The sequence below is a fragment of the Rhyacophila brunnea genome, unplaced genomic scaffold, assembly GCF_057557595.1.
Source record: "Rhyacophila brunnea isolate RB1 unplaced genomic scaffold, BYU_Rbru_1.0 scaffold_17, whole genome shotgun sequence".
NCBI lineage: Eukaryota > Metazoa > Arthropoda > Insecta > Trichoptera > Rhyacophilidae > Rhyacophila > Rhyacophila brunnea.
Window position 1 is genome coordinate 19,596,265 of NW_028232827.1, and position 19,027 is coordinate 19,615,291.

The 19,027-nt window shown below is 39.8% G+C and overlaps 1 protein-coding gene across 1 annotated transcript; it reads left to right on the top strand.

Annotated features, from left to right (window-relative positions):
- Nucleotides 1-550: 550 nt before the first annotated feature.
- On the top strand, nucleotides 551-18,971 carry Gug (arginine-glutamic acid dipeptide repeats grunge). Its single transcript, XM_085944451.1, has one exon. It carries the CDS (start codon nucleotides 926-928, stop codon nucleotides 6,338-6,340), a length of 5,415 nt encoding a protein of 1,804 aa, XP_085800577.1. The 5' UTR covers nucleotides 551-925; the 3' UTR covers nucleotides 6,341-18,971.
- The last annotated feature ends 56 nt before the right edge of the window (nucleotides 18,972-19,027 follow it).

Consider the following 19,027-nt stretch of genomic DNA (forward strand, 5'->3'; position numbering starts at 1 on the left):
AATACCTACATACATTATTAATTAAAAATAGATAGGTAGATAAAATCAACGTCATATTAAAAGTTTTTTTTTTGTTTTCTGAAATGCTGTGCTTCTGTGAGTTGTTCCATAACTTATTCTTGGACGGCACACTTCAACTTTCTTTTTACAATTTATTATTATAAAATATTGTATTTTCTATATGAAGATAAAATGCTAAATAATGTAGGTAGGTACAATAAATATTGTTGGATGCCGATTAATTTAATTCAGTCGTTTCCTAGTCAATAGGTCAATACTAAAAAAATATGGTGAATAAAAAGTATTTAAGTAGGTACCTACCTAGGTATCAATGAAGTGTTATGTAGCTAAATAAAAGATATAAAAAATTAATCCAACATGGCATAAATATTCCCGACCATTATCATACCGACATAATTATTCCTAATATTTTGAAATATTCAATATTATGAACTTTAAAAAAATATTTATTTTTATTTATTCCATATGGTATTCCAATATTGGATGCTAAATGCTTCCATCATAATAAATCTATGGTATGTCTGTGGTTCGTAACTCAATCAAGCTAAACAAAAGGCTGTCGAGAGTCCATTTGGACGGGTTTATGTTGCGATTGCGAAGAACTTTAGTTTCGATGTGTTATGATCGCGTTAATCTTACAACGTAAATATGAATAATAGTTTATCAGTTCGCGCCGATAGCTTTTCGCTATGACTGAATTGCCGTTTCGCTGTATAGGGGTGGCCATTGCCAATTTTGCATTTTGGCATTTACAGTTTATCTCAGTAATCGAAAACGAAGCGATCTCGAGGAACCGGTGAAGACCGTCGGACCGCAGTCGACGGGACAGCGAATGGGACGCTGAGGTGTCCGGGACGAGCGGATCTCGACGGCGTCGTCCATACATGTGGCGGCAGACGGCGCGATGTCGCAGAATCAAGGCGAGGTCCGCACGAGCGGCACCAACCAGTCGCCGAAAGACATCTACGCCCTGCTGCCGGACATGCGGGCCGCCGGAGCGGCGCCCGAGGAGGCCGATCCCGGCGGCGAGGAGCTCCGCTGGATGCCCGCGCAGGCCAGCGATCGCGACCTCGTTATGTACCTGAGGGCCGCGAGGTCCATGGCTGCCTTCGCCGGGATGTGTGACGGCGGCTCCCCGGACGACGGCTGCGTCGCCGCCAGCCGCGACGACACTACCATTAACGCGCTGGACATCCTCCACGACTCAGGGTACGACCCGGGCCGCGCCCTGCAGGCCCTCGTCAAGTGTCCCGTCCCCAAAGGTGTCCACAAGAAGTGGACTGATGAGGAAGCGAAAAGGTTCGTGAAGGGAATTCGGCAGTTTGGCAAGAATTTCTTCCGCATAAGGAAAGACCTGCTCCCGCACAAGGACACATCTGAACTCGTTGAGTTCTACTACCTCTGGAAGAAGACCCCGGGCGCCAGTAACAACAGGCCCCACCGGAGGCGTCGACAGGGGGGAGGATCCCTGCGCCGCATCCGCAACACCCGCGCATCCAGGGCAGGCGCCCCGAGGGATGCCCCGGAGGCACCTGCCCCTCAGGACGCCGCCAGGCCTACCCCCGGCAGGGAACCCGGGGAGACTAGCTCTGTCACAGAGGATGACAATTCCGAAGATGACAGCGACTCGAGGGATGCTGGAGATCTCAAAGTTGAGACACGCCCCACCCCTGACGGCTCTGACAGCCCGCCCGCCAGGATGAGAACCAGGAACAAGACCAAGGAGCGCACGACCCCTAATTCCAAGCGGACCCAAGATGGTAGCGATGCCGACGAGGGCGGCAGGCCCAAAGCCAAAACGCCTAAAACTCAGCCGAACTCAACGGAAAAGAGTGCCGCCGGCCCCGGGGCACCCAAGGATAAGAGGAAGAGCGCTGCCAATGGGCGGGCGGACGCCGCCAAGGTCAAAAAACGTATCCCAGACGACTCCGAGACAGAGAATGCCGGAGATGGCGACGTCACCATATTCAAGAAGAAGCGTCCTGCCGACCGCTCTGACAGTCCAACCGAGAGTCTTACCAATGACAGTGCCTCCGTCGCTGACGATGCTGATAACGGTGAGACCGACCCCGAGCTGGCACAATTTACTCCGGTCAAGGAGGAAACGCCTGACAGTGTCGATATTATCAAAATTCCCAATGGTAATGAGGCGAAGGTCGAACACCCGGATTTGGATGCAGCATCAATCACGCCCTCCTCAGATAGTAAAGAGGCCATCAACGATCGAGATTTGGCAGATGTCCCTCTTCCTGGCTGTGATCTCCTCTTTGACAAGGACGACCGTCCCCCTCCCGAAGAAATCAAAATCGATCCTCTCTCCGACGGATCTGCTGAGAGGACAGATGACATTTTCAAATCGGGCGAGGTGAAATCCGATATCAAGATAGAGTCAATCACTTCGCCACCAGCGGCTGACCCTGTCGACGGGGTCAAAATCAAAGAGGAGGTCGATTGTGAGGACTTTATCCGGCGGCCTGTCAAAGAAGAGTACGCGAGGGACCCCCTTGCTCGCTCTCACCTCTTGCCGTATGGTGGTCCCGACGAGCACTGCATTCCAGACGGAGCTGTCAATTCCGACTATCATCCGGACGGGATAGCATACGCATCGGAGACGGGAGTGGAATCGGTGACCGGATTGAATCGCATCGATTATGGTTCCCTGAATGAGAACATCATGAACACCGTCAAGGAGTACAGCGGAGGGATGAATCTGTATGGCTTCATTGCGGACGGGCCATCCACCGACTCGGGGAAGCGGACCATCCCCTGTCCGCTTAGCGCTGTCATCAAGCTAGAGCCACGGGATGATACTCCGGATGCTAAAACAGAAACGGTGTACACGGCCACAGTAAGTGGCGGTGCCAACGATGCCTCCAATCGGAGGGGAGGACCCAGCCCTGATCAACGACGTACTCCACCACCGGGTTCAGGCGGGCCGCCCCGGATTGACCCTAGGGACCGAGAAACTCCCTCACCCGGGCCCGTAAGGGGGGTAGAGTCAGCACCCGAGGACGTGAACTCTGCCGATCAGAATTCTGCCTCGGGTAAGAGATCTGACCCGCCAAATGGTTCAGTTCCAAAGGTGCCAACACCTGCTGGGCTCCCTCCCCGACCGGAGGGCCCACACCTCCGACTCCCATTCGAGCCAGAACCGCCACTGGGAACTGGTCACCAGCCCGTCTCAGCTCCGCCAATGTCTGGTCTTCTTCACCCGGGCACCCTCGCACCACCGACTGGAGCACCTCCTTACGGCTACGTGACCAATCCCTACGGCCACCCCCCGCCACCGATGCATCCGAGCGTCGACAAACTTGCAGGGCCAGCAATCCCTCAGATGCTGTCTGTGCACCCTGGCATGCCTCCCATGCATTCATCGGAGAGCTCTGTCCGACCGTCCGCTGTTGACACACTTGTTCCTCAGGATCTTAAGATCAAGCTCGAAGTTTCGGATGTGGGTCCGCATCGAATGTCGCCTGGATCGAATCAGAGCCTAGCTGATCCACTACAGTCACTGAAAGAGGTCAAGGTCCCCGGATATTCTGGAGTCCCCGGTCATCCACCGGTTGGCGCCCATGGGCCGGACACCACCGGGGATATCGGGAACAGTCACCGTCCCGGCGGGTCCCTTGGCGTCCTCCATCCAGGAGCATTTCCGGGCCCCAGGATAGATGGCATCAAGAAGGAGCCTGATTATGCGCCGCACGTCCCTGGTCCACCAACGCCACACCAGGGTGGTATGGATGCGCCCAATCCTCCAGTCCCTATCAAGAGCCCCCACACTCCGACGCCCATCAAAATGCAGCTCTCGGGTCCGCACCTGAACTCGAGTCCTCTCTCCACCACGCCCCCTTTCTCCCGTCATCCGGCCAGCCCCTCTCAGTCCCGCCAGATCTCCCCGTCACCCCTGCAGCAAAACCCACCAGTCTCGCACTCAGCCCTAAATCTGATGAACCCGACACCCCTTTCCCTGCCGACCACGATCCCTGGTCCCGTCATGCACTCCTCCCAGCAGCCTGGCCCCCATCCACACCCTTTCGCACCACCCATGCACCACCCTCATCACTCTCTCCTGCACCACTCCCTGTTTGCAGCGGCGGCGGCCGCCCATGTTATGCACCCATACTATGCTCATCCCCATCCTGGCTACCCCGTGGCCTACCCTTATGGATATGGCCCTATGCCTCAGCCACATCCTATTCCCCCCATGCATAATCCCCCGGTGAGCGCACCCGGGAGACATGAGGCTGCCATGGCCCTCGGGAAGCCTCCATCCATCGAGTCCACGATGCTGACGTCACACCACAGTTCATCCAGTTCGTCTGTGACCACACGTTCCCTGCGAGAGATATCGGAGACTACGGAGGACCCACGTAACTCCAATCTATCAACTGAGAGGCACCAGATGCACGAGACTCTTATGACCCAGCACCACTCTACCAGTCACCACAGCTCGGTGCATGCTAGTACCGAGAAGCAACCCCACCAGGCAGGCGCCAGTCACTCTCTTACCATCTCCCACTCGACTTCCAGCAGCGCCTCACAGTCCATCCAGCACAAGATCAATACCCAGCAGAAACAGAATTTGCACTCGGGGTCACCACATGGCCACCTCTCGGCCAGTCTTTCGCAGACGACTAGCACCTCATCCAGCATTAACGTGGCCAACAGCCATGCCCACCACCACTCTCACCACCACTCCCACCACCATGAGCGGTTGTCGCCTGCCGACCAGATGCTGGTCAGACACCATGGAAAGCTGCTGCCAGGGAATCCTGGGAATCCCCACCACCTGATGATCCAGCCCGCCCCCCTGAGCCATCACATGGCCCTAGGGCTACCTCCAGGGCCTGGCGCTAGCTCATTAGAAAGCCTCCGGATGCACGCCCAGGTGGCCGCCAACCTACAGCAGCACCAGAAGCCTGGGTCGCCCCTCTCCCTGCCTCACCACCCGCACCGCTTGCGTCCTCCGCTCGATGAGGGGCCTACCTCCGATGTCCCTGTACTAAAGCTCGAGACGCCCGGCCATCTTCCGGAAGAGGAGGAGATTCCGAGCCCCGCTCACATCCCTCAAGGGCCTTCCCCCGAGCCCAAAGTTGAGGACACGGAGTGCCACCGATCCCAGTCCGCCATCTTCCTGCGGCACTGGAACAGGGGTGACTACAACTCCTGCACCCGCACGGATCTTGTCTTCAAACCCGTACCCGATTCGAAGCTGGCCAGGAAGAGGGAGGAGCGTCTTCGCAAGCAGGCTGAGAGGGACCGGGAGGAGAGGGAGAAGACAGCCCAGCAAGCCCATGCGAGAAAGATCTCCACCCCAGACCGGCCAGATACAAAGCCCCCCTCACGGGGTACGCTGGAGAGTGCGCCGTCCCCCTACGACCGGTTTCCCCGGCAGGGATATCAGGATACGCCCGCACTACGGCAGCTGTCGGAATATGCTCGTCCGCATGCTGGCTTTAGTCCTGGCAACCTTCAGCGTCACTGCATGGACCCTATGCTGCAATATCAGCTCAACTCCATGTATGGGCCTGGGGGCGCCCGCGAGCTGGAGCATTTGGAGAGGGAGAAGCGGGACCGCGAGATACGGGAGCTCAGGGAGAGGGAGCTCAGTGACCGCCTCAAGGAGGACATGATGAAGAGTGCTGCGGCTGGCGTACGCGTTGATCCACACTGGTTGGAGATGCACCGACGGTACGGCGTGCCCCCGCCTCAGGGCGGCATGCCTGTCCATCCCTTCTCCCTGTACGGTGGGCCACCTGGCGCCGGCCAGGCTACCCTCTCTCAGTTGGAGAGAGAGCGGCTCGAACGCCTCGGCATTCCTCCGCCTCCCCAGCAGGGCCCCCCAGGGGGGCCTCAGCACCCGCACTCCCAGCACCACCCCCACCACCACCCGGGGGGCGTTGCTGCGCAGTTGGAGGCGGCCGAGCGCATTGCTCTTGCTACTGACCCCATGGTGAGACTGCAGATGGCTGGCATTAGCCCAGAATACCATGCCCACACGCATGCGCATACCCATGCCCACTCGCATACTCACCTGCACCTGCATCCCGGGCAGCAAGCAGCAGCAGCGGCGGCACAGCAGGAGAGCTGGGAACGAAGCCGCCTCGGCCACCCCGAACTTCTATCACGTCCTTATGCAGAACAATTTGCGCAACAGGCCGCTGCTCACGACCAGCTGCAACGCCAGCTGCTGCTTGAGCGCCATCACCACGCTCAGCACAACACGCCACCCCACGACGACTACCTACGCCTGCAGCAGAGGGAGCGGGAGCTCAAGGTGCGGGCGCTCGAGGAGGCTGCCCGCGCTGCCCGACCCTGAATTCATCTCTAGTGTATCAGTGCTGCGTTGTTGTATTGGTGAGAGTGCAGTTTTAGATTGTGCGCATTTTGACGAGTTCGACTGATTGATCGAAGGTGAATAGCTAGAATTATATCGACATTGGACTGTTTAAATAAATTTATCGTGACAGAAATCTAAACTATTCCGAGACGTTCGTGTAGTTGTAACCTGAAATATCCGTATCGTATATTTTCAGCTCTATTGTGTTATTGTGTGTATATAATTTATTAACATAGAAAGCGGCTTGAAAGATTTTATAATTCTTATTTGTTTTTAGTATTTAACCAAGGCCGTGTGTAGTCAGGTCATGTCACATAAATGCAAGCTCCGATGGTAATGCTAATTATTGTTTAACTCCGAATGCATTGCAGTAACCATGAAAATTTTCAGATGCTTCATACTAATTACCGTATTACCATTTCTTCTCAATATGAAACAATTATTATTTTTTACAAACCCTAGCATATTGCATTCAAAGTATAAGCTGTAATTAGCGTTACAATCGAAATTCACAATTTAGTGCCTCGGCCTGACTATAGAAGGCCTTGGTATTTAGCTTAATGTTTTATATTCTCTTTTTACATTTTGTCAGTTATGGGCGCAACAAACGTAGGAATGTATCTCATCAAATTTATTTTAATTTATCTTGGCAATCAATTTAAAATCATTTAAGTATTTGGTTTTTCACATTTATGAATAATATTATAATCAATTTACACTCATTTATTATTATGACATAGTTTAATGAATTTCCCTCTTGAAAAATTTGCTGGCAAAAAGCTACTAGAATAAAAATAATGTTCATGAAAACGTAGGCCACCAGAGGAAAGTCATAGACAAAGTAGATAAAGTTGACATTTGTCACGGTTGTAGAGTTTTACTTGTGGACCGGTTGCGCCAGAGCTTTTTAATTTTGATTCGTATTCCTTTTTAATATACCACTGTCTATAACAGTGATTTCCTTCCAAGATTGCGAAGGAATGTGAAAGGTACAAATTTTGAGAGTCGATTCCATGCAGATGAAAAATGGATCTGGATCGTAAAACACATTGACTGCTGACTAGATAATTACTTTTTAATTACCACATTTAAATAGCATGTTAATTATATCGAATGGCCACCTAATCATTACGCGTGTAATTTTACTTAGGCGATCATCGCACTGCATCTCTGGCTTTGGAAACAAAAGTGGAAATGTCTATTTTCCTAAAATATTGACACGTCAATAAAAGTGTATAATTTCTTTTTTACAGGTATATCTTCTAATATTTATTCTAAAATGTTGTATGTATGTTACGCCGAATGTGCGAAATTGAATATTACATGAAATGGGCAAAATTTTGCCTAAATCATGAAAAATGCAAGCCCGTTGCCTTATTCATAAATTAGACAAAATATCTGGAGAGTGCGTGAAATCGGCAGTAATTTTTCTGCCTACTTCATGTCTTGGACAAATTAGATAGTAGCGCTACGGTGGTATTTTTTGCAACTAAACTAAATGTATCAAATGCTCATGGATTGGTCAAAATGTACATTTATATTATCTATGGTCAAAATAGATGATCGCGCTCCGTGGTGTTTTTTGCAACTAAACAAATGTGTCAAATGTCATTGATTTGAATGACGTTCATATCCATTTACTATGCGCAAAAAAAAATCTAGAACTATAATATGATAACGGAAGAATTTTATTGAAAAGTATTTTCGCGATTTGATTCGTGTTTGGGTATCAATTGTGCAATGGTCGATTGAATGTTTGTGATAGTTTGTTGACACTTGATAGCTAACCTCAAAATGGACATTCAGTTGAATAATTTAATTCAGAATTACAAAACCTAACCTAACCTAATAATAATAATATTATATTATGTCCAATTATAAATAATAAAACCATCCGTATTAAATTTACTTTTTCTTCTGTCATGTTGACAGTTCAAGAATTCCATACCGTGGCGAATTCATGTACTCAGCAGAAAAATTACCTAATTCATGAATAAGGCAACAGGCTTGACTATTACATGAATTAGCCAAAATTTTGCCCATTTCATGTAATAGTCAATTTCGCACATTCGGTGTAACATGTATACTAATAACTAAAGTCTACCTAAAAGAAAGAACTAAGATTGACCTGCTGACATTTTACTACAATGGAATCTGCCATTTTTGTTTCCGACGATTTTATGTTTTAGTTTGTTCAATGGAGTCCTTGAATTAAAATAAAAGTAATAATAATAATAATAGTAAAGTAATTCTTACAAAATCATAACGATTTGTTGTGCGGTTGCATTACAATACACGTATCTGCTATGCATGCATCGCACATGTAAAATCACTGCCATTTGAATGTATACATTCAATTCGGATGCGATCATCACATGAAAAAAATTATGACTACATAATGACTTGTCAGTCGGGTAGGAATTCTGCGAGATTTTACAAATAAAGTTTAAAAATCACTGGTCTATAATATACTTTCAGAATATTAACAATAAATTTTGAATTACGTTTGTAATAATTGACCATACATATTTTTTCATATAACGTTAGTTAGTTTTTTACATATAAATAAGTTTTTTCTATTGATTAAACACAAAATAACGTGAGCAGGACTGTTTTCTTTATAAGATAAATAATAAATATAAAAATTATATACCTAAATCAAAATAAAACCATTGAATCAATTATCATTTAATAATATAAAGATGGGTAAAATGAGGAGTAATAAGGAAACTTTTGTGTGGCTGCCCACACTGAAAATGATGGAATATATTATTGATCTCAAAGTGAAACCTGATATGTTCACCAAATTTCTAGCTTTCTACTTTTGTTATGAGATTTTCAATTTTATACATAAAGTAACTCTAAAAGAAAACTGACTTTTTTTGCTGTATAGCTTACAACGACAAAATGTTCATAATGTTGCAAGTTCGTTACGTACTTTACTTTTACAGTTTTGATGGAACAGGGAATATTTTATTTTTGATATGCATCAGTCGTAATAATTCGGTATTGTGATGGCAAACGGTTATAACTGCTGTTTACACAATTTTACAGAAGAGCGAAAACAAAGTTTTGAAATCAGTCTGACAAAAGTTAGTTTATATGATATTTTGAAGTATTTTATATCAAAATAAGCAGAATTAGCATCCCAACATAAACATCACATCATTTCTTTTATAAAAATTGAAGTTTTATTTATCTTTTAGCATTTTAAGCAGATAAATATTTTATCCATATCAACTTTTTTTCACATTTGTTCAGATGCAGATATCCTTTAACGTTACTTTCTGACCAATAAAGTTGCAGTTCTAATATTTTGCCACATCAAAGAATGTACAATTTGGAATATGTTATGGAAGAAAACTAAAAAAGTGTAAAAACAGCAGCTATAATCGTATGCCATCACATACCAAATTATCCTGTGTTGTAAATAATGCCTTTTTTCATATCAATTATGTTACCTTCATTTTTGAGCAATTATCCTGACAATAATTTTGTGTCCTTAGTATTTAAATGAATATATTTTTTAATTGGATTTCTAAGAAATGATAAGATGCCCATGTAGTTGGTAGGATTTCTGTATCAACTTCAATGGTATCCCTTTTCATTTTGCATCTCATTTTACATAATTTATTTTATTCTTTCCATCAGGAGATTATCATATTTTTTTTTCTATTTTGTTGATGCATCAAATGACAGTGTCTTCTCTGTTTTCATATTTTTTAAAGTTAAATATTTCCGATATGTGAATGTGTTATACTAAAGTATATCCAATGTTTTGATAAAATACATTAGCATTAAAAACCCTTATGCCTAGGGATGTCAAAAAACTATCGATATAATTCTTTCAATATGACATTCCTACTGATAGCTAATGGTTACTCTGTGTAGTTTTTTTATTGATACATAATATTGTCTTGAGTTGCGCCTGTAATCAATATTTAGTCCACATCCCATGCCATGTGGCCATTAGGATAAGCGATTCTCTTATGATGCTACTTAATTTTATCGCAAAATATACTATTTAAAATTTTACACATTATCATTTGTACCTAATGGCCATCTTCGGTTTGACAAGATCTGAATAAATTTATATTTAAGTTATTGATTTAATTTAATAAAATGCAATTTTTTTAGTACTTAACTACAATGCATTTCCACCATGAATTGACAGTTAACACAATAAAAGATATTTAAGTTGGCATTAATTTTGTGGATTTCATTTTAAATAGTTCAATAATCAGAATGTGTTATGATTCTGCAAAATATGTTTAAAATGTCAATGATGACTATCCTGACGATGGTCTGAAATGATCTATTTATTAAATAGCTACCGTTTCTCTTTTAAACTTATTTTATATTGCACATTGCGATCGTTGTACTGTTGAGTTGTTGCTCAAATGGTTGAATTCTAAAGCTTGCCTTTTGAACTTTTCCACTGTGACAGGAGACAACGACAGGTTCCGTAAGCACCGATCATATGGAAATGAATATAATTTGAGTTTGGAAATGCACGATCTGACGAGTGAGACATGTGACACTGCTTCTCTTGGAGCGGTAGCATGTTCGTTGTCCTCGGTAGCAGAGTTTTGAGAGGCTGGTTTAATTCTGTTATTTCTTTGATAGTTTTTATAAAAAATGTTTTGTATTTATAATATGTTCACTAGCATAGCATATTGTACCAGTGAAAAAAAACATTACAAGCATATTCGGTCTACATAGTAAAATTATTTCTATGACCAATTCGTATATGACAGAATTAATATTTGTGTTTTTACTTTATTTATCTCTTTCAATATTACTGTTATTGTAAATCATAAAATATCGCGTCGAAAACTTAATTCTTAGTTTTTTAATCAAAGTTTTGTGTGATGTGAAATTAATATAGAGAAATTAAATATTTTTTTAGAACTGCCTTACTTTTTATTTTTATCGATAATATTATGTAAAATATAAATTAATGCGGGCATAAAAAAGTACCTTAAATTTTATTCAGTCGGTAGAATTCAGCCGATCTTTAAAGTGACTCCTAGAATAGTTGAAATGACTCAAAAGTAAAATCGTTCAAAAGCGCATTGATAAACTTATTTGTATAGAAAATATTGCATTTAAAATCATAAATCTTTTTTTAATTGTAAATTTATGTTTTGATATTTTTACCTAGTGCTTCCTAAACAATTCATATCACTTCCGCAATGATATTGCTCATGTTTTTATCAGTCTTAACACTTAGTCATCGAAAAATTTGGCTGATTCATACTCAGTATACATTTAATTTTTTTATCATAATCATTATCCATTGGCTCAGTTATTTATACAGCATACTAAAGACCCAGAGAATGTTTATTGATATGTCTCAACTAAATCTCTTTAAATAAAACACTGATATGCTTTATTTTTCATACAGAATATCCCGATATGTCTTATGTCTTTAATTTTATTTGTCAATAAACATTCCCTGTTACTAAACATGCACTAAATTTCAACTGCAAACATTTTTATCATTAACTCATTGACCGTTGACGGCACAGGGCCAATAAATATTATTAGCATGTTATTTAAATGTGGTAATTAAATAGTAATTAAATGCTCCGCGACGAAACGGTTAACAATATTGGCAATTTTTTCTCATTTACAAAAACCTAACTTACTATAACTTTAATTTTTCATTTCTGACATCTTTTATTTGGGTTAGGTTTTTTTTAATGATTTAAAACAATAATATTTTTTGTTTTATAATCAAGACAATGGATGCATTATTAAATCATATGTATAAAATAAATTATATCGTTTTTAATTAGAAATCTCATTAAAAAATTGTTGCTATTTTAAATGTTGCAACATGTTTTACAAAATATAGTTTGATTTGTCCGATAATTAAGTGTTAGGATCAGACTTGGAGCCCTATTCATAGTTGCAAGTGTGTAAAAAAATGGAATTTTGCATTACGTGGAATGGGAAGATAATAACAAAACGCATACCCATTCCATGTAATATAATAATAAATGCATAAACCCACTTATTTACATACATACATATTATGATTATGCATAAGGAGAGCCGAGGTTCCTCAGGTTGCTGGGTGAAATCAAATGATCTTATGTTGGAGCTTAGTATGCACAAAAGCCGACATTTATACGAGCCCAATTTAAAATCATATTATTTGAAACACTCGGAATAGTTAAAGCAATCGGTAAATAGGTGGCCGAGTAATTATAAATTAATTCATTTTTGTTCATATGTCATGTCATTTACCATTGAGAGATTTGGTTATGACTCATGACAATGTTCAGGAATATAAAAAAAAATATTTTTAAAAAACGATTCCTAACTCTCGTTGACAAAAATTGTACATCTAAAAATTTTAGTGTTTTCGTGTGATTTTCAGAATCTCATTTTAATTTAATAATCATTGCTGTAGGCCACTTATCCACCCTGTACCTATTGTTGGATGTTTTTTTTATAATTGAATTCATAATAACTCAGGAGTTCTTTAGGGAGGTATTTTACACTACATGTAAATCGGTTAGAGTATTACCACTTTTTTATTCATTTACGGTAAGCTGAATGCAAAGTAATCACAATTACTTTGCGTGTGGTACCTGGTAGGTTTGATTTTGGAATAATTATTTATTTATAAGTAAACTTTAGTGTTTTAATGCACTGCATTTAGATAATAGGGCTCAAATAGACATTTCTCGAAAGTAATAATTAGGTATGATTATATCTAGTTTATTATAATTTCAAACGGAATTGGCAATTTATTAATTCTGTCAAATATTTTTATTTATTTTCTCTTCTCCAATTACCAGTGTACATATGATAGATTCACTCTATATTTTTTATTGAAATATCTATATGAATAAATGATTTCTATTATAAACGATCATTGATAACGTGTTATTTTCGAAACTGTGGATTATCTATAGTGTATATTGTCGTATACTTACTTTATTATGATATTATACATCTCATTTTTACTGTAAATAATATGAGGGGCCCGCTCGGGTCGAGATGAATTATTTCGGTACAATAATTTATATTATAATATTATGTCTGAAATTTATAAATATTCTTTTACAATAAGTTGAACACCGACTGCCTTTTTTACTGAATGCTAGAATATATAATTTTAGTGATATTATTCAGAAACAGCAATGTATTTTTCTTTCCTTTGGGGTACATGTTAAGAAAGCCAATTTACCTAATTATACGATGCTTACACCTAAGTAATAAAAATTGTCTGGCTTCTCGTGATGACCACAAATTAGAAAGATAATAATTTAGCAAAAATTATTCGGTGATCAAACTTTGTGTGCTAGACTTATGAATTGTAATTTATTTTGTGGACGAGTATATGTTTATTGGGAATTAGTCAAATGTAGATCCCATGATAATTTGATAATTTTTTTAAAATATCATTAGTTAGCAGCAATATAAACAAAATAAGAAATGTAATATAAATAAATATTCATGAAGAATATTTGGGTATATCACTTTTATAGAAAACACTCCAGTGTATTTATAAATACTGTCTAGGCGATAAGTTTTATTTGATGTCTTAGTGCTTTCGTGTAAAGGTTCTATACTAATATATGTGAATATGAAATCAAATTGTTTTAATGTAACGTTAGTTTTCATTGCCTCCACTACACAGTGTAGGGATTAAGAATCAGAGTACGGTCAGAAATGTATTGATACTGCATTTTTTACCGTGAGAACTGTTTTTAATCCTCTCCATCTAATACCAATACTTCTCTTGCACCCTAGGGACTAAATATAAACAAATACTTATTTATGATTAAGAAAATATAATCATTTAATTTTGCTACTTTTGACTACATAGGAAAACAAATTTAGTTTTCATATCTAATGAAACGATAACTTCAGACCAAAATCAAAAAATTGTTATTTTACTCCTGTAAATTTATGTAAAATTACATTGAAACAAAATTATACATAGCTGTTGAAACACAACATAAATATTGCTGAGTTTGCATTTTCTTTGATTATTTCATAGTGGAGTGGTTAGTGGAGCAAGTGACAACTTAGCATCATACCGCCTCATTTTAATTTTATTGTGGTTTTATTAAAATTATTCTGATAATATTTAATTTGAACTACCTACTGATTGAACGAATTACAGTTATATAAGCCACTATGTTAACTTGGTTATCACAAAAAGTAATTGAAGTGATTTACTTAGAGGACATCCATAAACTATATTATTGGAAAATATATTTTCATGAACAGAAATCATAAGTTTAGTATGGCACACGGATCTAAACCGCATACGGTTTCAGTCTATGGATGGCCTCTTGGTGTTGTTTTTTTGTTCTTGGGATTGAAATTGAACAAGGAAATACAGTAATAGTTTTTCCGACCATGTCCGATCCTAATAGGATCATAATAATATGGGCCTCCACAGAGTAGAGGTTTGTATTAACAGATTTTGTTTTTTACGAGAAATGGATGTCAGCCACTTGCTCAACCTGTTAGGTCCATACCCTGACATGCACAAATTGAAAAACAATATGTGTACTTGCCAGGCCCAGGATTCGAACCTGGGACCCACGGCGTTATAATCCAACGCTTAAACCGCACGGCCACAGTGGGTGTTCACTATCACATTAATAACTAGTTTGCCTTACGGAGTTCCTAGTTCTATTTATAGGGAACATCTCAAAATTTCAAGATTTGGAGTTAATATTGCTATTTGATGTAGAAACCTCTACTCTAAGTAAAAATTATCATAGTCATAAAATCGAATAATCCTTACTGTGAGTATTCATTAATTCAATTATATATTGTGGATTGCTGAATTCCGTTAGACTTAATTAAAAAATAATATATTTCCCTTAAAAATCAAGACTAAAATTGAAATGAGAATTTCTGGCTAATATTTCAAACTCCATTATCTAAGAACAATTTCTCTATTGAACAATGGTATCAATATGTATACCAGTGGAGAAGGCTCCATAGTAGCCGATTATTTGAAGCCTACCATCTACCGCCTATCTTTGAATTGAATATATGCATTAATAATTTAAAAAATATAAATAAGAGCCATCTATTATCAACGACAACGCAGCGCCTCTAGCGAGCATTGAAATATCGATTTACTCGAGATGAATTTGGCGAGCTTATTGTATGAAATGCGTGTCAAGGGCATCGGGGTAGTCTGGTTTTGTTTATACGAATCTATAAGCTTATAAGGCAAAGCTTATCTCCAGATATATTTAGTTTCGAGGACTGTCGCTTTGGCGCTTCATTCAAATAATAAATAATGCGATAATAAAAAATAAAAATTTCTATGGGTTCAATCACGTCATATAAAAGATAAAATATTTTTAAAAATGATTAATAATTTTATTTTGTGATTATTATTTATCAGTTAATTCAGTCATAGACTAACATATATACCGTAAAACGGGGTGAATAGGAATGACGTGGTGAATAGGAACAGTTCCCGGTAAAAAGATCCAGAGTGGTGCAATTGCCAAAATGGTATCGTTTGTATTCTAATGTATATGTTATTTGACAGATAATTTATTTTTCTGCCTTTTGGAAACTCCGATGGGACAGGAAACTTGACCGTTTGTTATTCATCATATGTGAAAAAGTTTGTTGCGATTCGCATGTTTTGCATGTCTGAAAAACTTTGTCGAACGTATCTGTGTCCAGGAATGAACTCAACACAATTAAATAGATACATAATTTTGTTCCAGCTAATTCACTGATTAAAGAAATAATACAGTTTCTGTTTTCTAAATAAATATTTCTTTATTTAATCATGTGTTTTAATAAAATTTGCGGTTTTTGACTCCCCGTTTCGCTGCTGAATAGGAACAGACCATAATTTTGGGAAAATATCGATGGCTAGTGAATATTGAGTATTCCCATTCACCAAACCATACTGCTGAATCACAGACACAAGTTTTGGCCAGCGAATTTAGCTTTTCAGTCATACAGCATAGGGTTTAAATTGAATTTTAAATCTGAAAACATTCCTATTCACCCCGTTTTACGGTATATATTATTTTTTTGTTTAGTTTGTATTTTGAGCTGTTGATACCGCTATATTTACCGATGACATATTTTTAGGCGTATGTTACGTGTAGGTATAGGAAAATACATAATTTATATTCATTGCTCAATTCTATATCGTCAGTGAGCTATGGAAATTTCATCGATTTAGTGTGACGTTGACATTAGTGTGTACCTATAGTGGACAATGAAGGAACGGACACAAATATTACAACTTTTGAGAGCAGTGACGGTTTTCTATGAAGCAGACGGCAGGTCGCTTCATTAGAAAGTATCGACATCTTAGTTTGAAAAATAATGAAGGCATAAAAATCCTAACAGCATATCTAACTATGCTATTGTAATATATATTGCAATGGCAGTTTATCATACAGGCAAAAATTTACAAGAGTGCCACCAAACCTGTCAGCGCCACAGACCTCCACGTACCTAAAATCATCACTGTTTGAGATTAGATTTCATGGAAATGCTCCAATTATTATCAGTAGATGGTGTATATGACAATTTAAAGATTTTTGGTGTATTTGTCTGTTTGAGATAAACGAAAATAAATAATATAATAGGTAAGTAAGTATACATAACGAATTTGTTACTAAAAATGAAAGGGGACAGCATGCTGTTTATTTAAGAGTGGCACTTTACATAGGGACGTCAATAGGAAATATATTTGTTAAAATCACTTCCCCTCTGGATGGAGGTCTTTATGCTCTGCATTGGTAAAGCGGTCATTGTGTACGAAGAGCCTAAGCCAGCTCTCACATCAAAACGTGTCGAATACGTCAATGTAATATCATCGTTGTTCACAAAACACACGTTGCCAAATGGAGCTCCGCCGACTTTTAAGTTTGTTGCTTAAGTTGGATGCTTCTCGGGTTGCGAGCCGAAGACGCCAGAACGCCGCATCCAAATATCCATATGTTTTGAAGGTTACGTGCGATTCGCTAGGTAGATGTGCGCGGTCTTCATACGCAACACCGGATCGACGTTCTTGGAAAGTATGAATTTTGGCCACCTCCAGGATGTCTCTCCACGCTGCCCATCTTGAGCTGATTGAGTATACTATCAATTTATGTAAATTGAATTGGTATAACCCATTTTTGAAATTATCATGATTACTAAGTAAACGCTGAATCTCTTGAAAAGATGGATTATTTAAATTTGGGAAAGAACAACGATGCTAAAATACGATTGGTACTCCCAACGTGAAGCATATATAGGCCTCCGCCCAGAGAGGGAGGTTATCGTGTGTGGAGAGCTTTATAGTTGATCCACATTTGACATAAGTTTAATTTATTAATATAGGAGCTGCAAAGTTTTTCTATTATGTAGATATATCAGGATTATTTCTGATTTAAATTATTGAAAAATATGACATAGATCATAGTTTCTTAACCGGTGGTCCGCGAATAATTTTGGGTAGGCCGCCAAAATTTCTGCAGTTCAAAAATAGTTAGTATCCATTTTTAAAAGCTTATATTAAATTTCAATTAATAAATATCTTTCAGAACTCGTGCACCTATAAGGGTTCACAATGAATTAAAGTCATTTCCGGAATGAATGACATTATTCATTGCCCACTTATTAATCTAAAGATGGCGGTGCACTATTGTATATAATAGTCATAAATCGTTTCATAGAAGGACGGGGACGTGGTTTACCTAGAAACCGAACATTTGAAGTCAGGTTGAATTTGACAATTGTTTCAAAAATAGTGTAAATATAAATATTTAATATTTTATTCCAATGTTGATGGTCCGCAAAATATTTTTTGATTTGTGGTCCGCGGATGTAAAAAGGTTAAGAAAAAGCTTGGAAACAACTACCCACATTTCCCACGCTTGCGAACAACTCAGCTTCACAATGGTGTGTCATTGTAGGTACATCGAAACAGGATTTTATTAGCTTTAGTACACAGCAATAATTGACTAATCATTAATTGTAGATTAGTAATTGGCTGGTTAGCGGAGGGAGGGAGAGAAGTGAAATAATCATCAGGTCCATTTACCTGGATCACCCAATGTTAAAACTCCAACTTTTTTTGTGTGCATTTGTTTGTGCAACGTTTGTGCACCTATAATAACCGAAAAATTCCAATTTCAAATTGGGTGTTCCAGCTAAACGTTGGGTCACCCAATGTTGAATTTTCAACTTTTTTTAGTGCATTCGTTTGTGCATCGTTAGTGCACGTTTGTGCACGCGTTTTTTTCGTTTGTGCACGCACATTAAGGGGGTTATTTGCATTTCAATTTGGGTGACCCAGCTAAATGCTGGATACTTGTGTCACTAAACTTGGATTTTTTTCAAAATTTAAATTGTAAACACTAGTGCGTTGGTAGTGAACGTTAGTGCATGATTCTTTTTTGTCTTTTCATCTGTATTCAGCGCGCTATTTAATTTTTAAGTTTGTATGCAAAACCTGACTGCGTGGGTTTAAAAATATTTCTTTTAGTAAAATCTCTTGTCGCATAGCTAATGCGCAATCCTGCATACGTTTTTTTTTATTTTTTCCTGATATAGTGCGTGAGTTATTCGATATGATATATTTGATGAACGTTAAGTAGAACCATCCAACAAACTTTTTTAATTTTTTATTAGGTCATCAATTTGCCTATTATTAGC

What these genes read in the sequence shown, in the direction of transcription:
- Gug (XM_085944451.1), top strand. Translation starts at nt 926, where the DNA reads ATGTCGCAGAATCAAGGCGAGGTCCGCACGAGCGGCACCAACCAGTCG.